Source organism: Poecilia reticulata, linkage group LG11, assembly GCF_000633615.1.
Source record: "Poecilia reticulata strain Guanapo linkage group LG11, Guppy_female_1.0+MT, whole genome shotgun sequence".
In the NCBI taxonomy this organism is placed as follows: Eukaryota; Metazoa; Chordata; class Actinopteri; order Cyprinodontiformes; family Poeciliidae; genus Poecilia; species Poecilia reticulata.
In genome coordinates this window covers 8778492-8802643 of record NC_024341.1, presented here as the reverse complement: position 1 = coordinate 8802643, position 24152 = coordinate 8778492, and the positions used below count along the sequence as shown (strand labels likewise).

Sequence of the window (24152 nt, the reverse complement as noted above, 5' to 3'; positions counted from 1 at the left end):
GTGCGGAATGCAAATTTGTGTCACACTTTTCAAGTTACTGGTAAAAAAAAATAAAAATCCAACACTATCCTGTTTCTTCTTGTGGCAGGGAACACCAGGCCTGCAGGGGGACAGCGGACAGCCAGGTCAAAAGGTAAGGGATGACTCAGGTTGGTGATGTCTTAATGCAATGTGTGTTTGTGTGTGTGTGGATGTGTGTTATCAAGCAGAGCGTCAGCCATCCATTACGTCCTCAGACTATCCGGAATCGGCAAGAGTTTGCTCTTTTCCGCTGTGCCACGGCCCGGGGAGGCTTCTGTTGACACACGATGTTCCTGAAAGCGTTCGCTCTCTGCCGTTTCTGCCCGCTCAGCACCCACACTTAACACAGTCATCAGTTCACTAACACCGCTGACCCCTCCCTGAGTCGACCTCCGTCCTCCTCGCCTCACTTCCCTCCTCATCAGACGGGCAGCCGGTTCAGAAACCCGACAGACTCCCCTAGCTGCTTGGCCCGGGAGTGCGTTGGTTCTCTCCGCAGACAATGGCTTACAGTAGGTGGGCACAGTGATAGAGTTATTCTTCAGCCTCTGGGATAATGCTATTAAGCATGAGGGGAGATGCTAGATGAGGCTATTTGTCACGCTGACAGGACAGCATTGTCAGGGTTTTAGTGGTGCAGAACGGCAAAGAAAGGCAAGAGCGGGATCCCCCGTTCTCTTCGCTCGTCTCTATTTCAGGAAGCGCTCGTCTGTCGGTGACGTGTAAACATTAGACGTCCATTATGGGCCGCTTTGTCCTCGATAAATCACTGTCGCTACTGTAGCGGGGCTGTTTTTGAGGGTGTTTACACGGCCAGTATGGCGAGCCGCTGCTGTGTGGGACGCGATAGAAACGCAGGAGCGGAGCTGTCGTCAAGAAGAGGCTCGCTTCTTAAAATAGCAAAATCTTAATGAATATTATGTTGAATATGACATTTGAACAGAGACGTTCAGGTTGAGCTGGGTAAAAGAAAGGAGAAAATTAGATCACATTGTAGGTAAAGTTATTGATCTCATTTGTATAGAAGTAATAAATAAATCAATTATTTTTCTGCCGCTGTAACATCAAACACCCAACATTTAGTGTGAATACAGTCAAGGTGACATGGTTGACGGTACGTCTGCTGGAAACACGTCCTGTCTATCTGCTAACAAAGTTGTTACATGGCTTTATAAGTTCAAAAATGAAAAGCTAATAGATACAATATTTATAAAAAAAAATATCCACGAAGTTTAAAACAAACAGAGATGGAGATCATTGCCCCATTCCTCTTTGGAAAATCTCTATAGATCCTCCCTGAAGTCAATCAAGATTCTCATTGCCTTTTGTTATAGTAGGACAAAAAAAGTTTCGTTGTGGTATATTTTTCTATAATCAGTTTTTTTTATGAAAGTTGGATTTTTCAACATTTCCATGTTGAATTATGCCATTGCAACAAAAGATGAAATTATTTTAAAGCTTCTCATACATCTTTACAAGGGGTACTTTTCCTTAAATCGCCAAATTTAAGGAAAAGTCCATGTTATACTTAAGCATATTTGATTATGTTCAGGCCGTATTGATATAACAAACTCTTTTTTTCACAAAGTAGGCAATAAAATACATCATATATTTCTCTCAAGCACGTTCAGAATATGTCTTAGGAAGACATACAGTTTTTTTCTCTTTAAACTCTTATCTTTAAATTATGTGTGTTGAATTACAGGGAGAACCGGGGGCCCCTGGACAGAGGGGCTCTCCGGGCGAGCGAGGCAGACCGGGACCCCCAGGCGGGGGAGGATATCTCGGCAAGGACGCCCAACCCATGATGGGGCCGGTCGGCCCTAGAGGGGAAAGAGGAAGCCCAGGTTCTGATGGACTACCGGGACCTCCGGGTTCCCCTGGGTCTCCAGGAAACGATGTGAGATTCACTTCCATTGCTCTTTTTTTAAATTTTTTTTATTGAATTTTAATTTGAATCAACCACAGATCATTTCTATACTCAATAGGTACTGCTGTGTTGTACGTATTGTTTTTTTTTTAAACAATACATTTTCTACTCATCTCCTTCATTAATGTTTGCTTGTTTGTTTGTTTTTTAGCCACTAAAACTTTCTTTGTCTGTTTCTTTCAACAGGCGTTCGTTAATTACGACGACATCAAAAACTTCATTCGGCAACAGGTCATCAAGATCTTTGACGGTGAGAGCAGAGCGTTCGCAAGCACATGTCTGGATGCTTTCTGCATAATGAACCGTTTTCTAAGTCATAGCTGTGTTTTCTCTGTAAATCGAGCCTTTTGTTGAAACTAGTTGTGTGGATTCTTTGAAATGCAAGTTTCTTTGTTGAATATTTATTTATTTTATTTTTTTCTCCCCATTTCTTCTCCCTCTTCTTAGAGAGAATGGGCTACTACATGTCTCGCATGCAGATGCCAGTAGAAATGGCGGCATCACCCGGCCGACCGGGGCCCCCAGGAAAAGATGGTGTTCCAGGCACTCCCGGACCGCAGGGTCCTCCTGGAGTCCCAGGACAGTTTGGCAGGCAGGGTCGCCCGGGAGGACAAGGACTCCCAGGTGAATGGGTTTTCATTATTTCATCTTTTTTTAATTTTAGGATTATGCTAAGTAGTATGAATAAACCTTCGTCTTCCAAGCGTTAGAATATGCGTCTTTAATTCCGTAGGACCACGAGGACCGCCAGGAGTAAAGGGTGACAAGGGTGTTGGAGAGATGGGAGACGTGGGACCACCTGGAGCACCAGGTGATGCATCCAATTGGTTCTTTTTAAAAAAATAATAAAAATTTAGGCCAAGCTAACTTTTAGTAAAGTGATGCAGTTAAGACTTGGCAGCAATCAATTCCCTGCTAGATTTCCACAGTAGTTTTCAAGCAGGTCCAACCTGCACCAGAGGTTGCACACAGAATTAGCTCAATTTGAGTCATTTCCACTAATTAAATTATTTGAATTGATTGATGATTAAAAAAAAAAAAAACACCAAAAAAAACTGGCAATGTGATGAAATATAATTTTTTTTCATTATTATTATTCTCAATGTGTTCTAATTACAATGAACCACTTTCGCTCATATCAGTCATATCAGCATATCCAAGAATCCTTCATCATCACGGGTTCAGATAGTGTCGGCTAAATTGGAGGACCGGCAGCTGCAATCACTTCACATGGAGCCGCTTGATCAATTTTGAGTCTAAAAAGCAAACGTGTTCTCACGGAAGTGGAAAAACACTTCAGACGGCTCGAGTTATTATTTCCATCCCCTGACAACAGATGTAGCACAACGATTTCAACAGATTTGTACATATTTTATGTCATTTCTGAAGCGGACGTCTCGTATTCCTTTTACTGACGATTACAATTCCTGTGTTTCTGCTCCTATGTTAAATTAATACATATAACTGGAGGAAGTTTTTATTCATTAAGAAGTAAAAAAAAAAACAACTTTATTTATTAATTTGGCATAATTATAAGTGTAGTAATAATTAGCCTTTTGAAACATCTTTTAGTGATTTGTTCGCAGATCTGAACAAATATAAGCGCTTAAGTTCCATATCTTTCATATTGTATTTTCGTAACAGATTTTCCGAATCAGTAATTCTTCCATTTCACAGCTACGTGTTGATATACTACACAAAATCCAATTAAAATTCTTTAAAGTGTTCGTCTTTAAATAGCATTTCACTGTTTTTTTTTTGTTGTTTTTTTTTGTATATTTGTTTTTTTCCATTGTGCTTCACATAACACTGTGTGTCCAGTGAAATGTTGAAATCAAATTATTTTATGGTCATTTGAGAGGTTAGTTTTTATTTCAGTGTTGTTCCAGGCTTAAAGACAGTTATTGAAGATGTTTCTTGTAATTTCTTTTTTTTTTTTTCTTTGCTTCTAGGCGTTCCAGGCCCTCCAGGCTATGGTAAAATGGGACCTCCTGGACCTGTCGGCCAGCAGGGTGTTCCTGGGATACCAGGCTCTCCTGGACAGCCTGGAGCCAAAGGAAAGGAAGGCCGTTGTAATCCTGCGGACTGTATGAGCCATCAAGTGGACTACAGCCCCAAGGGCCCACCTGTCAAAGGCCCCTGGTAAGGTTCTGTGGGATGAAGGGAACTGGAGCAAACAGACTACAGTATTTGGGGAAGGAAGCAAACCAAAGACGAGGACCCAAAGTTATTCAGTAAGACCACATGACAGAAAGCAAAGGTTTTGGTTGTATTTTTTATTTTTTTTATTTTACAAAAAAAGGTATGTGCGAAAAGCACATTTCCTTCTAAGGGTCCCGCTGGAACTGAGGCCTGCAAAGACACACCAACAGAAAATTGTTATTGAACCATTTTTTTCCTACCCTTAAAAATGCCAGTTCATCGCTTTAACACCCTCTGATTTTTTCTTTCCCCCACTTCGCTTTGCATCTTTTTGAGCTTTCAGGAGAGCAAACTGAGAAGAGTCACAATCTGTCTTTTCTTTTCCTTCATAAATTCAGACTTCTGTCTCCCCCCCCCCCCCTATTCTTCCTTGTGTTGGTCATTTTGTTTGTCTAATTCTAGGAAACAAAGAAAAAGTTATTTTACTACGTTGCTTCCATTTCTCCTATCTTTGTTCCAGTCCTCAAACAATTACATTCAGAGTAGATCCCATGCATTTCTAATGTTGTCATTGAGTGCGGTGTGTCACGTTTGAATGTCGCCTAACAGACAGCATGCTGGGAAATGTAGTTTAGTTCTTTTGAAACAGATTCCAAGTAACAGGCAGACTTTCCTTGATGGATTGTTTTGTAGATATTTATATGTATATATATATTGGCTTTTTATACAACTCAGAGCTTCCTTTTTTTTTAATGCCAGTGGTTATTTTGCAAAAAAATTAAAATGTATGTCTATAAGCTTTCAAATGAAAAAAAAATGGGTTCATAAACAAATTGTTTATAGAAGTAATTTGTATTTAGACAGAAAACAAATTGGCTTTTGTGTCTGTGTCACTAAAGTTCATCTATTTGCATATTTTATTCCAGTTTAGCTCTAATGAAAACCAGTTTGCATTATTTGGATTTTTTTTTTTTTTGAGAATAAGGTTAAACTATAGACATTCGATGTACTTGATCATAATTATGTCATAAATGCAGCTCAGCCAATCCTCACCGTCATTTCAGCATGAAGAACATTTTCACATTCATGTCCCAATCACTTGATCACTGTTTTATTTGTTCCTTGTTAGTTACCGGTGTTTCAAAGTAATGCTAAATCTTCCGTCAATAAATTGTCAATATGCGACATTGCTATCAGCTAGTTTTATAGTTCTGAAGTTTGAATAGCAAAGATTTTTGTATTTTTCAACCAGTTTGAACTTTGAATTGTGGTCATGCTTTTGTTTCTTAGAAACTGTAATTAAAATGCTTTTCAAACAAACACTCTGTTTTATTTTTGTTGGCCTTTTTATTTAAAGCTACTCACCAGACCAAAGGTTGAACAGTTGAAAACATATACACTGTATTAAAGGACATATCCATTTTTATTTATTTTTTTAATCACTTTGACATCTTTTATTGAAGGTCAGTCACAAACAGCAACATATATTTGCCAAATACCTTTTTTTTTTTTTTTTTTTTAAGTTCCCAGCTTTTCATTTTCATTGTGTAGCATCTCTAAGTACCCCTTTGAGCTTTGAGGTAATTTCCAAATGCAATTTAGATTATTAAGATTTTAGTTGCTTGGCAACTAAATGTAGATTTTTAAAAGCCCTTCATCTTTTCTAGAGAGCATGTCTAAAATTACTAATGTCAGTGCTTTAGTTGGTAGTTTGCACTGTAGCAACCTTTTTGTTCTCTTTGCAAACGTTCAGTGGGCGCTCGTTACTTTTCCTATTACTGTCCTTTAAATATACACCTGTTTTGTGTTAAAGTGTTGCTTTTTATATTTGTGCCATGTTGCGACCTTTTGAAGTTACTCTGCCTCGTTGCAGTCTCGTGTCTGTGAAGTTACTCAGTTTCTGTAGTTCTTGTTTGTTTCTTTGCTGCAGATCCGTTTGCATTCATTACGGGTGCCATATAAGCCTCTTATATCCTCAGGCTCACCTCACAGCTGTTATGCATTCTGGTAATCATCTCACCTGTGAATCATTCCAGTAATCACTTATCCTCGGCGTTGTAACGTCTGTTCTCATGTCACACTTTTCTGGATTTTATTGCTGTACACCCCCACGGTTCCCGTTTCTCCTGAGTGACTTTCTTCGAATCTCCCATTTTTTTGTTTTTTTTTTGTGCATTTTCCTATAAATCCTCATTATAGACCTGCATCTTTCTTGCTAAAACCTTGGTCTTTCCATACAACTATGATAAGTTCAATAATATATATTTTAAAAAATCATAAAAATGAACAATTGAAAATTATTTAACACATATTTGTAAAAGTATTTTCACTCAAATAAAATACCACAAAGGTCATCATCCAATGTCATTGCATGTTATTTTCGGGGGTTTTTTGTTTCCAACCCAGTGGACTCAAAATATAAATTATGACCACAGATCAAACCAAAATCTCAAGCTTATGTCAGTAAATATTATTTACATCAGTCACATTTCCTTACAGTAGACAGTCAAAGGTTGCTTTAGTTAATGTTTGAACAGCGTCCATTATGCACCACTGGTGGATCAACATTTTAGCATCAGCAGAGCTAAATACACATCCAGAAATGCAAACGGAGCCACTAACCAGCATCCCCATGTAGCATCTGACTAGAAGCCGTTTTATTTGTTAACTGATGCTTAATTTGTTCTGTTTGTTGTTCAGAATACCTTTTAAAGTTGTGTTGGTGGTCACCATCACCTTTTGTATGTTTTGTTGTTATTTTCTGTTGACATTTTTATCATTTTTTGCAAGTTTTTGTTGGAGTTTATTTCTCAGGAACACTTTGACCCTTCCCAGTTGGGGCTCTTTATATAGTTACACTGCAGCTGTTTTATTCAGTACATTTCTGTAGGTCCTTTGTGATGTTTCAAATAGGAACATTTGGTACTAACAGCTCGTCTCCTCACAAGAACTCTTGATGTTTTGTCTCTAGTTTTTGTCTTAGTGTACAGTAAATAAAAGAAATGTGATGCTCGTTTTTTGGCGACTTCAGGGCTCAGTAAAGCAAAAATGTTGCTAAAAGCTGAACATGTGAGGCAAGGGAGTTTATTTAAAGGCATTAATCAATAATTTTAATGTTGGAAAAAAAAATATGTATATATATAGAAGGATCTGAAAGAGACTAAATACCTTCCCAACATTGATACAGAAGAACACTGGATTTTATAAAACGTTTCCTCTTTATTGGTTTGGGAAGAATGAAACCCTCCCTCTTCTCTTTACAGGTGATTATTATCAAGAACAATAAATAGCTTCTTTTTAATGACATAAATCAGTAATTCTATGGAAATCTGACAGTGGCATGGAAAGCACAATTGAACTAATAGCTAATTGTCTCGAGGAAGAGTCATCATTTCTGAGAGTTCTGCACGGTATTCCTGCACATAATAATCAACACACATTTACAAAGATTTACAGCACTGCATTGTGGGAGATGGGAGTGCCTATTGGGATATGCTGTTGCCTGGCAACAAGGGGAAGAGATAAAGCTTGTCGTTAGGTTCTAAAATGAGACTTGGGTAGAAAGCGGAGGGGTGAGGGGGTGGAGGAGGACGGGGAGGTGGGAGGGGGGGAAGCAATTTACATGAGTTAAATCAAGGATTTCACTCAAGCTTACAGATCAGGAGATACATTTCATAATACAGTACTGAGTGAAAACTTGGGCTGCAATCATTTATTGGTCCTTATTGTACAGCTTTAAGGTTTGATGTCTCAATCGACAGAGAGGTAAGATGACGTTCGAGAACATGCAAGTTATCGCATCTAAAGTGACCGTGTTGTTAAAGAAAAACACTCTTCACCATTTTTTTTTTCATTTTCTTTTTTTTTGCCCCCCTCCCCACCATCTCTCAGCTTGTAGACAGTGTGTCGGTAGGTAGGAGACGTGGAGGTTCAGTCTGAATCTGCTCCCGTATCGCTGCCAAGGAAAGGAGTGTGGCATTTGGACGGGGACTGACACTGACATCATCCAAAAAAAAAAAAAAAAGAAAAAACACTGGAGAATTCTTAAGGATGTGGGTGGCTTGTGAGCTGCTGTTGTCATGGTGATGTGTGGGATTAAGATCATGATATCCCACCAGTCAAAAAACTTCCAGTTGTAATATCTAGGAGAGATGGAGGATAGGGGCTGGGAAGCTAAACACCCAGTCTATCATCGCCCCCCAACTCTCATTTCCTGATGTCCAAGTGAGGAGAGCAGTCTCTCTCTTTCCTCTCCCCCTCCCTGCCCCCCCCCCGACAGTTGATTTAGAGAGAGAGAGAAAGGGGTCTCTAAACGTTGGGTCCTTTGATCGTCCCCGCCTCTTGTAATCTCGGTGAGGTGTACGCCGATGCCGCCAGACACATTGCCGCCTCGCAGAACCCGGGAAGGCCCGGGGGCCCTGCCTTACCAGGGTGACCCGGCTCACCAGCTCCTCCCTGAGGTCCTCTCTCACCGGGCCTGCCGTCTCTAGCCACACCATCGACACCAGGAGGGCCTGTGAAGTTGGAAGGTCGTAAGAGAAACTTAAGTTGATGACCGAAACCCTATGCAGTCACACTGCTTACATCACTGAAGGAAAGGCATTCATTTATTTAATTTGCGCCCAGTTGAGCAGAACAGAACGAATTTCCTTTAGCTTGAATTAGCTTGTACTGTTGCAGTCCTTTCACATCCCCACTCAGGAGCATCTGTTAAATGGCTGGAGTTAATGACGCCTTTGAAATTCCTCTCAGGATCCCATCCTATAGCAGCAGACGTAACGCCAAGTCCTTCAGTTGCCTTATTGTCTCTCTTGTCTTCTTTACCTCTCCCTTCCCTGTGCAGCTCTCTATTTTCTTTAATAGACATTTTCAACTGGTCCATAAAAACCCTTAGTAGTAATAAAGTAGTCGTGTTGATGCTAACTACTGTTACCGATATAAGCCATTTGTCTTCAGTTTGGGTGTTTTTAAATACTGACTTAACAGCCACAGATGGTGTACGGCACATTGTGTGACGGTAATTCAATCAGAATTGAACCCAACTCAAAGGTCAATCATGTGTTTCTAACTAGTCATCTCCAACTTCAGAGAACGAAATGAAATCACCGTTATTCTGCTGATGGTAAGTTTTCCGATTTTGTTTTGCGCAGACCAACTGAAGATGATATTCCTGTGCCTTTTCAGTTTTTGTAATGGACTGGAAGTTTCGCAGTGGATTCATGATCAACTTACAAGGGGAGGGGGGCGATAAATCCTTCGGCATTAACCATCACATTCAGTGATGTAACGTTCATGTTTTTTAGTTGAGAAAACAGCAACAAAGTAGCTTATGTAGGGAAAATAATTTCTAATATCAGGTCAGGTGTTTTCCATATTTCCTCCATTTTGCTTCCGTTTGAAGAAGCGTTTTTTTCCTGTAATCCGGTTGTACAAAGCTGATAAAACCAACGTCAAGCAACAGACCAAACATCTTTTCAAGAGCGTACTTATTCAATATTTCATCATCAGAGCTTGTAGCTCCTTAAGTGAGCAGGATGAGAAAAGAACTAAGCTATCTCAAAGTGGACACATGACATGAGAGAACAAAGGAGCAATAACAGTTTATGCCAACTTCTAAAGTAAACACCGACCAGTTTAACGTTTGGACACTCAACTCTACAGCAAATAACTAAATCTGACTGAGCTTGTTTTAAATGTTGTCATGCTGTTTTCCACCAGTTAAGCCACAATGTCTTGCTTCCTATTTCTTTATTTTGTGACTTCAATGCTAAGACAACAATTTAACTGCTAATATGTACAAAATTGTGCTGAACTGTTGGGGGGGAAAACATAAATAAATTGGTGGTATAGCGTTTAACTCAACTCAGGGTTTGTTGTTAAAAGACCAAATTCAGTTTTTACTTTGTTGTGGGTCACATGGAAATGTTTTACTGGACGTAGGTTTAGCTGTCTGGCTCCTCGGTAACAGCCCCTAACTGTTACTGACAGATATAAAACTAAGTGTTGCAGAAATTGTCCAAATAAAGACACTCATTATGGGGTTGTAGACGGATGCAGTTAAACGTGCAGAAATGTCAGACGTGTTATTTATAGCAGCTGCTTCCGTTCCGGCGCTCTCTATATCGCCATCAGTGGCAAAGTTTGTGCAGCTTCTGAAGTTGATAGGAAATATAGGAGGACATCGCACTGTTATTGCTGATGGTATATGAGGGTGATGTAAGACTTCTAGTCGGTGGTGGTGAGTCACCGATCAAAAAACACAAAGGCACTTCTATTTTTTTTTCTCGAGTCTAACCGAGGAACCATCAGACTTTGTCTCAACAATCGAAAGCATTTGATACCTGCAGAGAATAGCACCAAATCTTTCCATATACCAAATGACACTTCATGACAACAGTCATAAACATTCATGAAGACTTGTCCATGTTCAGTATCATGGCACACCCCTTTAAATAAAGCGTTATCAAAATGTCAAATGTTATTCAATTTTCTGTTTTTTTGTTTGTTTGTTTTTTACTTTAAAACTGTCATAACACTTAATTTTCCAGTCACTTCTCCTACAATAAATAACCAATGACGTACTATTGAAACTGAAATCAAAATCCAACAATTGGAGGTTTGTAACAGAACTTACGACGCGCATAATTACAAGTTTAGGAAGTAATTCTCCTTCTCTTATCCCCTTATTCCATTTGTTGCAAGTTCAGGACTGACATAATTTAGGGCTTGGCAAACCACAATTGAAGGTATTTTAGAAATCATTTTTATAGCAAGGTGCTTTAACAGTGTAATCTTTGCATACTTGAGTTAGAAAAGGAAATGTTCACCTTGTATCCCTGGAGGTCCTGGTTGACCTGGGTGAGGTTTACCTGGATCTCCTCTCTCTCCCTTTGGTCCTCTCTTTCCTGGACACAGACAAAGACATTACCTACTTTAGCAAAACCAACAATAAGCACCGTCTCATCTCACTCCAGTGCTGTGGTGATTTACCTTTTAGCCCAGTGTTGCCAATCTGCCCAGGTCCTCCAATCATACCAGGGATACCACGGGTGCCAGGTAAGCCATGTGGCCCCTGGGGGCCAGGTGCCCCCGGTGGACCAGGAGGCCCAGGAGGTCCCATTACACCCGCACCACCAAGCACAGCCCTTTTGGCACTCACTGCCACAGCCTGCAGTCTTTCTGTACCAGAAAACCAATAGTCATTCCTAAGACCCTTCCTTTAACGACCAACATCCGACTGCTTCAAAAGCTAAAAAGTCTCTTTTTTCTTCTTCTTTTTTTTAAAGAAATGAGCTCATCTAATCCTCCCTACAGACATCAAAAGGTGACTTTCCAGATAATAACTCTCACCCTGCAACATCTTTAGCACCACTTCAATAATATGCTGGTCGGATGCGTCGCGCCCCTGGAGGGAGCAAGAGAAGCCTCAGCGACCCATTAGTGAAACAAACCGAAAAGAGAAATATTGTTGCAGTGAATCACTTACTGTTTCTCCAGGAATGCCCGGTACGCCAGGTACTCCTCTCTCTCCATTGAGTCCCCTTGGACCCGGCAGCCCAGGTGGGCCCGGATCCCCTGGTTTCCCGGGGTCTCCGGTGGGTCCGTTGTGTCCGGGATCCCCCCTGATTCCTTGCTGTGAAGAAAAGAGCGGTCAGGAGGAAAGATTCATAAACGTCAGCGAGACGGTCGAACGGCGATCTCGTCCACTCGCCTGTCCTTTGGGCCCCGGTTCTCCAGACAAACCCTGTCACAGCAAACGAAAGCATTACTCGGTGAAGCCATTTGTTTGTTTGTTTTTTTCTAAATGAAATTTTGTGGGGAAAATGTGACAAATATGGAGGGATATGAACACGACTGATTTCACTATCACAATGGAATTTGGTAAACAAACGTATAAAAATGTATCCACACAAAAGCCTGTGCAAGTAGTGTTGTCCCTTTTTCATAAATTACTTCCTTTCTGAGTTATGTGTATTTGTATGTAAACTGCAGCTTCCTTTTAGTTTGCTGGTGATTTTAACATTTTGCATTTGAATCTTCTCATCTTCAGAGAGAAAATTCCCTATCCACAGACTTCATTGTGGTTCTTTGCAACAAGGAGCTCGACGCCGCTTTGCCTTGCGCTTTTACCCGTCTTTACCTTTTCGCCTTTCTCGCCAGCCAATCCCTCGACACCCGGGTCGCCCTGAAAGCAACAGAGAGGAGAGAGCTAAGAGCAGAACAAAGCGGGGGGGGAGTTGCATGAAGGGAAATAATCTTGCGGGCACTGAGCTCTGGATTTCTGACCAGCTCATTTTTGAAGAAGGAGCAGAAAGTTCTACTCACTATGTCTCCCTTCGGACCAACTTTTCCTTGGAAGCCCTGGTAGGAAGAGAAAGAGAGAGAGGGAGAGAGACAGGTGGATACATGCGAATGTGGCTACATCCAGAATCTATTATGCTTCGAAACGCACAAGAACTAAATATTGATTGAGGCCACTGACACCAGAGATTGTGAGGAAAGAAAAATGTTGTCTCATCTCCGAAACAAGGAAGATGAGGAGATGCTTGGATTATCATTTATATTGCTTGCCTTACTCAATGATCTACAGTGAACCTCATTTGAGTTCCTTTCACTGGTAAATGCTGCCCCCAATGGTCAGGCCTGCTAAACTACATTAGATTATTATGAAAAATGTATACACTATGTGTGGATAACTTTACATTTGCATATTTTTTCTTGCATAAATCGTTCACAAACCTGGTCTCCTTTAGTCCCAGTAAGTCCCTGTGGGCCTGGGATACCAATAGGCCCTCTTTCTCCTTTGCTCCCCTGTTGGAAAAGATAAATACGGTGTTTAGTGTTCACCTTGCAATCATCTTTAAAAAAGATAAAATTAAAAAAAATGCTTTAATAATTTTGTAATGCAACTTACGGGCTTGCCAACGGCTCCCTGTGGCCCCACTGGCCCCCGCTGTCCTCTGTCACCCTGCAGAAATAGGTGTGAAGTTAGTTCTGTGGCTTGAGTAAATAGGAAACGGGTAGGATTTATTTACTTACCTATTGATATCATCAAATGTATTAACAATGGGAATTCAATACAAACTCTACAAATCTATTTCATTTTTTTTGTTTACTTTTCATTATTGTTGTTAGTTTTTTATCGGTTTTTACCTTAAATCCAGGAACTCCTTCCATGCCTGGCTCTCCAGGAATACCTGGTTCACCCTAACAGAGAGACAATAAACCTGTACAATTGTTCTCAATGTTCGATCCACCAGTGAAAAAAAGAAGAATTATGTGTGCATATATGCATAAATTTTAAATTCTATATTCCCCACCAAAGGACCAGGAGTACCAGGCATGCCACTGTGGCCCCTCGGTCCAGGTTCCCCCTGAGAAAGCAACAAAATGCAGTAAGAAATAAAACACAAATCTCTAAAAAAAAATTTTAAAACATGTAAAAGCATACCTTTCTTCCAGCTTCCCCTTTCCCTCCCGACGTGCCAGTCAAACCCTGCAGACAGAATTAGCACAGCTTTTAAAACACAGCAAATCCAAACTCCGTGTGTGTGTGCAGAGGGCAAAACCGACGGTGCAAACGTGATTGTGTTACTGCTATCAGTGAAGTGGCAAAAATGTCTGAGCACAACAAAGCCACCTTTGCCAGCCAGGGCCAAACGCTTTGCCTTGCTCATTTGTGCGCGTTTGTGTTTAAGTGTGTAGAAAAAGTCCAAGTTCCAGAGCTTGAGTCTGTCGCAGCCCGAGTGTCACAGGAGCGATCACACAGCAAAGTGTGCATTTTGCGCTTCATTACCTCTTAGTCAAAATACTGCAGATACGCATACACACACACACACACACACACACACGTAGTCCCACACAATTGTGTGTTTCCCCCACCGGCCTGATAATGATAAATGGTCTGCGGAGGCAGCAGAGAGCCATTTCAAGGTGGTTCGTATTCTAAAACAGAATGGGTCAAAGGGTCTCTGTTACCCTGGACGACTGCCCAGAAACCAGAGCTGGAACTCAAATGTATGAGTTTGCTTCCAACCTACTGCAACATTTTTTTTTTTTTGTGTGCGTGTGATTTGGTTTTGTTGAATCAAGATGGAGAAAAGTCTGGAGTATCTCGCATGTCTTTATGTCAGTCACAGATTTGAACACATTTTGTCAAATATTTGTTAAATTACACGGAGTCTGTTTGGGAACAATAATGTTCCAGTCGTTCCACTGATTCTTAACTGGATTTAGATGTGGATTTGCAATGGAGCATTCTAATACCTGAATAAGCTTTTATTTCTCAGTTTCTCTGCTGTAATGTGAACCTCCAGTTAAATCTCACGTTTCTTTGTTACCTATAAGACGTCTTCCATCAGAATTACTGCGTTCATCTCCCCGTCAGACTAACCGGCTGAGATTAATCCCTTCGGCATGATGCTTCCACCACCATGTCTCACCATGGCAACGGCGTGTCTGCTTCTCAGATTGATGCCTCAGCACCCAGCCTGTCAACTTGGGTGGCCAACTATAATCTGGGTGGTTTTGTGTATATTCCATAATGTTTTCACATTTGTAATTGTAAAAATAAATAAATAAATAAATAAATAAAATCACATTATTTCTGATTTATGCCATAATTTATGTAGGTAGATTGCACAAATTGAAGAAAGAAAAAAAAGAAACATTGGAATTTGATTTTGTTCTGTGACAAATTGGAAAAAGGTTTATGTACAATCGTAAAAAAAAAAAAAAAAAAAAAAAAAAATCACTTACTGCTGTCCCCGCAGGACCTGGAGGGCCAGGCATACCGGGTTGCCCAGGAGCCCCCTACATAAAATACATCAAAAAAAAGAAAAGAAGATTAAACATGTGTCATTTTTTCCAGACTCTGATCATCACAGCAGCAGGTGCACGCTTACCTTGATTCCAGGAATGCCAGGTGTGCCATCTTTTCCATCGATACCCGGAAGACCCTGGGATAGCGGGAGGACAATGAATCAAAGGACTTTACTTGGCACGCTCTTTGAAAACATCAGCGAACACACAAACAAGAGGCTTCACTCACATTCTCCCCCTTTTTGCCAACGGCCCCCTGTGGGCCCTGGATGCCTCGGCCGCCCTGCGGAAAACAAATGCGTCTGCCTCAGTGTGCGCACGGTGCCGTGCGATAAAGTTTTCAGAGATAACTGTTGTTGTTTGGCAACGACTGGAGAGGTTTCACCCACTTTGTCTCCTTTTTCTCCCGAGTCTCCAAGTGGCCCCTGAGGTCCCTCCTCACCCTGGAAAAAAGAAAGAAAGGGTACCTTAGAATAATCAGAACTTTATTTTGAAGTAAGTCTGCGTGTGTGTGTGTGTTCTCACAGGAGGTCCAGGAATTCCTACAGGTCCAACGATGCCCTTGTATCCACGAGGGCCCTGCCGAAGAACAACAAAGTGCCATCAATCACCTGAGATCAGAGGGAAAGTTAAGTTGCAGAAGCCTATTATTTATTGTGATAAAGGGATAATTAGTGCTTAACTCACTCCACTAATGGGAGCAGCGCATAGAGCCAGCCACTCTTGTTTTGGCTTTAAGCCGGGGTGCTAACTTGGCTAACTTAGCTAATGTTAACAGTAAGATGGATGGCTACAGTGGATCATTAACTACAGATGGAGTCACAGTGGACCCAGACAACCCCAACTCATTAGAGAAGGAGAGAGATTTGTGTTAGCATCATTTCCATATGTCCCCATTGCTGGTAATGGATGGTGTTTGTATAGATGGGGGCTCGGGCTGTGCTGTGCCTTCTTGGTGCTTAGCACAGGAATTTGAATTGCCTCGCATCCGCAGAGCAAAGAGACAACAAGGCTCCGTCTGAATCGAAAACAACAAAGCGCGGCACTCACGGCCTCTCCTTTAGGACCCATCATTCCTGGATAGCCCCGCAGACCCAACGGACCCTGGAAGGAAAGGAAAAGTCAGTAATGTAATGGGGAGAACAGAGCACTGCAAATGCCAGTTTCCGGTGCTGAGCTCGAACAATCACGCGCATTAACTAATTTTGAATCTGCAGCATACCGGGGGTCCTGGGATGCCCTGCTCCCCAGAGATACCAACTTCTCCCTTGGGTCCCTGTAAAAAAAAAAAGATAAAACAGACTTGTTAATTTCCTAAACTAACAGAAGGTCACATTTTTTGTCTTGTGTGTGTGTGTGTGTTACATTTCATTCATGAAAACTTAAAACCTGAGAGCAAGTACTTTCAAAGCCAGTTTTAGACGGTTACTTTTGATGCCTTAACCGGCCTTTGATGGTTGTATACTGTGTACTGGCTGAGTCAAGCTTGATAAAGTTCTAGCTGAAACTAATTAGCCAGCAAGAGCGAGCTAATCAAAAATTAATGGCCCAATCCAAATTTGCCCACACAGATCCCAATTTCCCTCACAAACACATGAACTTCAAGGTACATTGCTGGAAAAATGCAAAGCGGGTCGGAGTTAAAGGGGGTCAGAGTAGTTCGGGTGTGAAATTTCCGGAGGGAAATCTTAACTCGAACGTTGATGCTTGCTGTTGTACACTGGAAGCTGATCGGCTGAGGTTTAACAACGCTCCTAGCTTTGATTTCCAAGAATTCAAATGAAATGCATATGTTTAATGGACAGGATTTGATCATCTTCAGATTACAAAAAATTTTGTTTTATTGAGAGTTTTGTCATGGGATCTCCTTACCTGTCAGGGTTTCGTGTGTTGTGTCAACGCTATACACCTAATCACGTTCACAGAAAGGGATTATAAGATGCAAATCAAATGTAAATACTAACCACTGTTTCTGAAAATACTCAAAAATGATCTCTTCCTTTAAGAGATGCACTGAGACAGGTTGTGCCACCAACAGCTTCGGTGTGGATGTTGTTACTGAAGGTGGGCAACTCAAAGTGAGCTTGGTGTTTCAAAATTAAGTCACCTTGCTGTAGCCGTTTCATGTGCAAAACGACCATTTTGGATGTTGAGGACAGGCAGACAAGAAGTTGTTTTAATTACAGCTACAACAAACGTGAAAGTTTAAACTAAAATTCATACTTACGAGTCAAAAGAAGAAAAAAAACTTTTGTTTTTTATTAAGTTTGAATTGGTGTTTTTTTTTATGTGTCTTGTTGATTGTGTTTATTTCTAGTTTTCCTTACAAGCATGCTGATTCTACATTTGTGAATGATTTTCATTGGCACAATGAAATGGATTTCATAAATTCATTTAATTTGACCTGTTACGGTTTTTATCATTTGAGAAATTAATATCCAGATATTCTCGGTCAGCCCTTCATAATTTATTTTCAGTTTCTTTCTAGTTCTTTGTAGAAAATATACAAAACCATCACATCATTGGTCAAAACACTGAGGCTGAACTGAACATAAGAGAATTATTGATAAAACTTTCTTCAAGAAGCTCTGCGTCATGGACACAGCATCCAGCCAATGATGTTGGCTATTCTTCTTAAACGGGTCCAAATTTCTATTTTGTCCACTGACTATATACGTTCATCTTTAATAAATTTGAAAATATGCTACAATGAGGCTTATTTGTCAGCTTAATAGCTCCTGTTGAAAATAACAGCCTTTGAGCAGGCAGTAACCATACCTCTCATATTTCTGTAGTGTTGTTTTTTTAATCAATTTGATGCACGATTCAAATCGTAAATGTTGTTTTCAACAGCTACAGGCAGAAAATCAGAACTAACAGAAACGAAGGTTTGAAAACATCAGTCTGGGTCACATCAATCAATATAATGTGTTTCACTTAGTAAATGTAGCTACATGTTTTAATATTATGTCAGCAAACACAGTCTTTGTGGAGGTGACTTCAACTACAAACAGAAGTATTTGTGAGAAGGACTTGATAACCATTACAGTAGGGATTGTACCATTGAGTTTGCTGTTCCAACTTTTAATGTTGAACATGTTAGACCAGATAAAACCTGTGTCTATATGAGATAAACTCATCTTAGCATAAGTATAATAATCCTGAGTCAACTGTGTTAAAACAGCCGTGTAACAGTTCCTGAAGTGCAATTCCTCCACATTGTTTTCTGCTGGAGCCGAGATAAAGATGAGTGGCCTCCTCAGCACTTTTTTTATTTATTTATTTATTTTTATTCAGAAGTGATTTAGCATGCAGGAAGTAAAGCATTTCTGCTCAGCTAACATCTGAGTCTCAGCCTGAGCAGTCTGCCGGAGATGTTAACAGCTCCTGGCGGGTGTCTTTAAGATGAAGAAAAGACAGAGCAACCTTGAGTCAAGCCAGGCCCTCTGAAATCCAAGCCGGGCCTGTGTGGAGTGGTTATCGGGTGAGCCGAGTGTTTTTCAGCATCTAAGCACTGCCAGAAGGTTCATTGTGTGGGAAGATCAGAGGCTAAGTCCTCGGACTCGGCTAGCTGCTCCCCAGGAGTCCACGGTGTGCTCATTACCTCTGCTTAAAACGGTGAGGTGAGAGGTCTGCCTGAACCTTGACTCTCTCATCCTCCCCTTCATGTACCTGGCTCCTGCACCGTCTCCTTCATCTGGCACGTCGCTGCACGCGGACTGCAGGTCCGAGCTCCGGCCTGACTAATCGCTGCCAGATTAGTGCAGTCATGTGCCTCGGGGGGCTTCATTAAAACTAATCCCTGCCTCCTGTGGCTCTCAGCAGTGGCTGAGTGTGCAATGCTGTTAAAAAAAAAAAAAAAACATAAACATGTACAGGTACTTGTGTAGCGCGCAGCTCACCGGTTTCCCTATGCTGCCGGGGTCTCCGAGAACGCCGGCACGCCCTTTGTGTCCCTGGGGAGCAACGCTTTAGTCAGGACGGTGCTGCGGCAAACTTTGTTAACGGGGGGGACACAGTGAGACGCAAAGACTTACTTTTACACCCTGAAGTCCCTGAGGGCCTTTGGGTCCTGCTGGGCAGTTGAGAGGACACTGTTTTAAGAGATGCAAAAGAAGACAGATTAACAGAAGTGAAACCATGCCAAAAAAAAATAAAATAAATAAAAAACATGTACGAGACTAGTTGTGAAAGATCTTACCTGCAAGTCTGCACTACCCTCCTCGAGACCAATAAACTTGCCTGGAGGACCCTAGACAGGCATTTGGACACAAGCATGAGGGAAGTCTGCTGGCCTCAGTTGGCACAGAGTTACCTCTCTCTCGCCCCCCCACCCACCCAACCCTCCTTGCGCTGACTCAGCGCTCTCCCCATTATTTCCAGCGACTCCTCTCCCTATCTTTCCATCTCTCTGCTTATAGATTAAGTTAGGAAGTGAGGTATCTCTAGAGACTGATGTATTACTGCTGCAGTCAGATGAGACACCCCACTGATCTAATAGGGGTTTATTTGTCCTAGGACAGCACTAAAGTTAAACAAATACACTCCCTTGGGCAGTGAACATCATTCTAGGTGAAGACACTCCCTCTCCCCACCCCCGCGCTCTCGGAGCCACTCGGAGAAACACACAGGGGAGTACATGCACCTTCGAAAAAAAAAACAAAAAAAAAAGCCTAACTCTCTGAACTGTTTTAGTTGCCTCAACACTTTCTGTCTGCTGGGACCTATACAAACAGCTCACTGTGGTTGCAGCAGGTATTTTCATGCATTAAAAAAGAAAAAAAAAAATCAACCTCTTCTTCTGCAGTAACAAACAATCATCAATCTTAGTAGTTTGTCAAGGTCTTTCATTTCACCCTGTAATCACATCCGGCGACATAAGGCACATTCAATTAGACTGACAAAGCCATAAGCCTAATTAAGCCTAATGTACACCCGTTAGAGTATTCACTGATCTCCGCAGTCTTGGTGCAACATATGTCGTCATATGGAAATTGTGAAGTTTAAAGTTCATCCAAGCAGAACTCTGTGGTTAATTGGAAGTGCGGTTGTAGAAGTTTGTGCAAAAGAAAAGGCTGGCATACCATCTAGTCCAAAATTACTCATAACCCTGGTGAAAATAGATTTTAAGTACTTTTTTTTCTTCTTTTTACAAAGGTGTTTTGTCTGAATGGAAGTCATATGAATGTTTTGTTCTGGGCCAGTCACACGTCTGAGTTGAAGCTGTTAGAGAGGGAGTTAAAGATGATGGTAATGGCAAAGGACCCCAAAAGACTTGGAATGCATTACCAAACTATCAGTGGAAACAAGCAAAAGAGTAACAAATGGTCAGCAATAGTAGAAACAGTTTGATTACTGCAATATAAACCAAGATGTCTCCAGTTATTATTGAGAGTGTATCTGTTTATGCGGTACATGTAACGGGACGAGTGTTCGTACTAACCCTATTAAAAACTGACAAATGCAGCATTGTTCTCTATGTGCACAACTAAGTGTGCAATGCAAAGTTCCAAAGAGCAACTTTAAAAAGTTCCACCAAAACAGAGAGGAATCCCAACTATCGCTGAACTCTATTTGGGAACATGAAGGTTTTTCATGCAGATACGGAGGAGAAAGGAAGGCGGACCAAACCCAACCCTCACACCGGCGTTTTTCTGCAGCAATAACATATGGACAGCAGCTCGCTGAACTTAATCACTCCCCTGAAGCAACTTCAAGCCAAATTTAAACATCACAGATACTGGAGACGTCTAAATCTTGGTAGCACTAGCATCCAGTGATCAAAAGCTTCATACCTGGTATGAGATGCAAATATCCAGTCAGTTTAGTTTCTTTTTTTTTTTTTTTTAGGTTTTTGAAAAATGCATTTCCTTGTAAAGTTTTGATAAAAGTAAAAGGACAAAATTTGCATCATAGTTTTACCATTTCAGAGCAAAATATTACTGTTGCTTTTATGAGCATTTATGTACAATTATTTGTTATACATTAAAATGTTGATCTCCCCAAATTATATGCATGCTCAGTAAAATCATTTTATTTTAAAATGTGACTTCAGGATCAACTTTGTTGTTTTGCAGTTAGGAATCACAATTTCCCTTTACAAACATTTTTCAATCGACACTTACCGGTTTGCCTGGAGGTCCAGGGAGCCCTGGAGGACCTGGTGGTCCCAAAACGCCCTACATGAAGCAGATAACAGAAAATAGCCACAAGTAAAATAAGCAAACAGACTCAGTTATGAGAAGAGCAGCGAGTTCCACTGCAGCTGTTCCACTGCAGGCAGCTGTAGTGTACTGCTGCTACCACAAGGTGGTGGTAAATACGACTTCTCTATCCATTGCCTCCAAGAAGTACTTTATATTCTACTGCTAGGCCCTCAAATGGCTGAAAAACATTCCTAATACAACAATAGTTTTCAATTCTACTGCTGCGGTGATTGATGGTCGCAGTACATTACTAATACCACGCTGCGGTGGCAGTAAATAGAAGCTTCTCCTCTACTGCGATGCCCGCAATTGATTGCAATTCATTCCTGCTACCACAGGAGGCAGAATTGAGAAACGCTTCCTGTTTTACTGCAAGGATGGCACATGATTGTTAGCATCGATGCTACCATGAGGTGTAGATGATGGCGAGAGCCTTCCATAGTAAGACAGGTAACTGCAATGCACTGCTGCTGCTGTAAGGGCAATCAGAAGACTTAAGGCTGGTAATTTGTTACAATGTATTGCTGCTTGGAAATAAGAAGAGACTTTCATTTTATGACAGTAGCTACTGTCACTGTGTAAGTCATTCACAGAGTCTTGGTAAGTGTGGTAATGAGAAAAAGCTAGTCTGATGTCAGGCTTGGAATTGGTTGATGTTATGTGTCCGATTTTAAATAATTGAAATATAATACTATGCTTATGAAGAGACCTTTGATGTTATCTTAATGACTTATTTTAGTAAGTTTTAATTAAAGGTATGACTACCTGCAGTCATTGCTTTAATTACGTCAAATAAACTCCATCATTACTCATAAAGAGTAATGATGGAGTATTTGCGTGCGGCTTTTTTTTCTAAATAAATGTCGATGCTTCAGCCACTTCTAAATTCACCTTGAACAAGCCTCTGCTGTTCGTCTGCTGCAAGCTACTGTGAGACATATTGGATATGACTGGAAGATGCTTTTTATTATGGTCACTGGGGTAATAATCCGTAGAAAAAGGGGAATTGCAGCAAGTGAAACAGTAGTGTAGTTGATCAAACGGGAGGTTTCACTAAAAATTGATGACCTACCTTTGGTCCAGGCGATCCAATTTGACCTGGAAGGCCAATTGGCCCTGGGGCACCCTACGCACACAAAGCAATGTAGACAAATAGTGCAGTAAAGAACATTAGAATATATCCATTGTACTTTTATAAAAATAAATAAATCAATCAAAGCGTTTCTGTGAAATGGCAAACATGCAACTTACAGCCAGACCTGGAAGGCCGACTCCCTGTGTGGAACAGAAAGAGGAAGTAGGATTGATTCACTACTGTGATACAGAAATATATATCAGAGCTCTGACTGATGCTGTATAAATTCAAACAATGACAAAAAAGCAATGATTTGATAAGACGTGTGTATTGTACTGAATGAGGCCTAAACAGTGCTCGCAAACTCAGAACACTGGCAGTTTGTTTTGCTTGCTCTTTTACTTAGAATCAACTTTAACAGGATAACTAAGGAATCAGGCCTTCATGGAGGTAATTTAGCCCACTGGGCAGGATCTTGTGTCAGTGCAGCGTTAGACAGCTGGATGCGCACCGTCCCCCCCCCCCCCAAACAGGGACGCCCCATAATGCTGAACAAAGGATTAACTAATTGTGTGGCACCCAAGCATAACATTGAATACCTGTAGTTCTGCTGTACGGTGTGAGGAAGATGGACACAGAGCACCACCTAGTGGTGTCAGACTGTGTTTACATGTAATTTGAAGCTGGTTTGTTTGCGTGCGTGTGTGTGAATCGTTTCTATTATAAGTTCAAGGCAGCATATGTCACATCTGGCCTCAGTGAGCTAAAAGGGGGGTGCAGCTGGTTAGACATTCAGGCACGACAAAAAAGCCAGCTGGGATACAAATATGCTAGATAATAAAGCATCTAGGCATCAACTAATAAAGCAGCGTCAAGATTCCCTCGGTCATGAAAATGTCTTCTTATTTACAAAAGATAAACACTGATAAGCTGTGACGAGCAATGCAAACTGTAAGTTAGCTTTGCCTGCCAAATCATCATAAACTCAAGATATCGACTCGAGTTGACATACTGTGTGACCTTTGACAAAATCCTATGGAATGATACTTTGACACTCCATATCATCATGAAGATATCAAAAATCAACCTTCTTGTATATTGCTTAAATCATGTTTGCAATTATTTTGCATCACAGTACATTATCCAGAGGGCCAGTGCCGTCTTTAGAGTAGTCTTCAACAGGGCTTAGGTCAATGTAGCATTTACACAGTCTGTTACGTCCACCAAGGACACAACATATTTAGGACACGAGACAACAAAAGTGAGGGTTTAACAAAAAGGTTTATTTATAAATTTTCTTCTTATTGATGTTCTTAATTCAGCTTTTCCTGATTTTCGGTGAAGAAAATAATGTTAAAACCCTCAAATCCCGTGTTCCCAAAATAAAAGAAAAAACAAAACCCCAAAAGTATTAACCTAAAGTTGGACCTGGTGAGCCGATCAAACAGAACAAAACGGTACAGCAGGGGGCCAACCCTATACAGGGCCGTCGAAGCCCCTACTGGTACCGGACTAAAGCAAAAAGAGAATCTAATCAAAAGAAAGATCGAAAACAGGACAACCGGTCCCACCAGGCCAAAATCACAAAAAAGACAAACAAAAGCTAACAAAAATACCACATGGCTGTCTGGAGAGTCAGCTGCGGCCCACAGCGACTGGACGTGCGCGCACCGCACGGATGGAGCAAGTGGGACGAGCGGAAAAGGCGGAGCTCGAAAAGATGATGGCGCTCCCAACATGCCGAAAGCCAGCCTATTTATAGGCGGACCAACAGCGCCACGAATTAACATAATTACGTGAACAAAAAGGAATTTATCCAAACTCCAAACTAGATTAACAAAAGGTCATTCAACTAAAATCTATAAGAAAACAAGGAAAAGAAATAGTCAGAATAATAATGTGCCCGCAGCACATAACACCCCCACCCAAAGACTCTGAACGGGGTTGCAAAAAAAAA

The 24152-nt window shown here is 41.1% G+C and overlaps 2 protein-coding genes across 6 annotated transcripts in view; one reads left to right on the top strand and one right to left on the bottom strand.

Annotated features, from left to right (window-relative positions):
• col16a1 (collagen, type XVI, alpha 1) overlaps positions 1–5418 on the top strand; it is an 83469-nt gene extending 78051 nt beyond the window's left edge. For 4 of the 5 annotated variants that reach the window (XM_008421599.2, XM_008421600.2, XM_008421597.2 and 1 more), the window contains 6 exons: positions 89–133; positions 1727–1921; positions 2138–2201; positions 2399–2575; positions 2685–2762; positions 3904–5415. In XM_008421599.2, the coding sequence (XP_008419821.1) occupies positions 89–133; positions 1727–1921; positions 2138–2201; positions 2399–2575; positions 2685–2762; positions 3904–4097 (753 nt within the window). In that variant the 3' untranslated portion in view covers positions 4098–5415. Of the gene's footprint in view, positions 1–88; positions 134–1726; positions 1922–2137; positions 2202–2398; positions 2576–2684; positions 2763–3903 lie in introns of all 5 variants that reach the window. The other variant, XM_008421598.2, reaches the window with a different exon arrangement.
• A 2361-nt stretch (positions 5419–7779) lies between these two features.
• col9a2 (procollagen, type IX, alpha 2) overlaps positions 7780–24152 on the bottom strand; it is a 28415-nt gene continuing 12042 nt past the window's right edge. The window contains exons 7-32 of the mRNA XM_008421595.2: positions 22372–22395; positions 22193–22246; positions 21040–21093; positions 19116–19166; positions 18952–19008; positions 18817–18870; positions 16137–16190; positions 15965–16018; positions 15440–15493; positions 15304–15357; positions 15144–15197; positions 14998–15051; positions 14852–14905; positions 13545–13589; positions 13414–13467; positions 13247–13300; positions 13008–13061; positions 12833–12904; positions 12419–12454; positions 12234–12278; positions 11805–11837; positions 11580–11726; positions 11444–11498; positions 11084–11272; positions 10921–10998; positions 7780–8607 (exon numbers count right to left, since the gene is read on the bottom strand). Of these exons, the coding sequence (XP_008419817.1) occupies positions 8402–8607; positions 10921–10998; positions 11084–11272; positions 11444–11498; positions 11580–11726; positions 11805–11837; positions 12234–12278; positions 12419–12454; positions 12833–12904; positions 13008–13061; positions 13247–13300; positions 13414–13467; positions 13545–13589; positions 14852–14905; positions 14998–15051; positions 15144–15197; positions 15304–15357; positions 15440–15493; positions 15965–16018; positions 16137–16190; positions 18817–18870; positions 18952–19008; positions 19116–19166; positions 21040–21093; positions 22193–22246; positions 22372–22395 (1740 nt within the window). The 3' untranslated portion in view covers positions 7780–8401. The remainder of the gene's footprint in view (positions 8608–10920; positions 10999–11083; positions 11273–11443; positions 11499–11579; positions 11727–11804; positions 11838–12233; positions 12279–12418; positions 12455–12832; positions 12905–13007; positions 13062–13246; positions 13301–13413; positions 13468–13544; positions 13590–14851; positions 14906–14997; positions 15052–15143; positions 15198–15303; positions 15358–15439; positions 15494–15964; positions 16019–16136; positions 16191–18816; positions 18871–18951; positions 19009–19115; positions 19167–21039; positions 21094–22192; positions 22247–22371; positions 22396–24152) is intronic.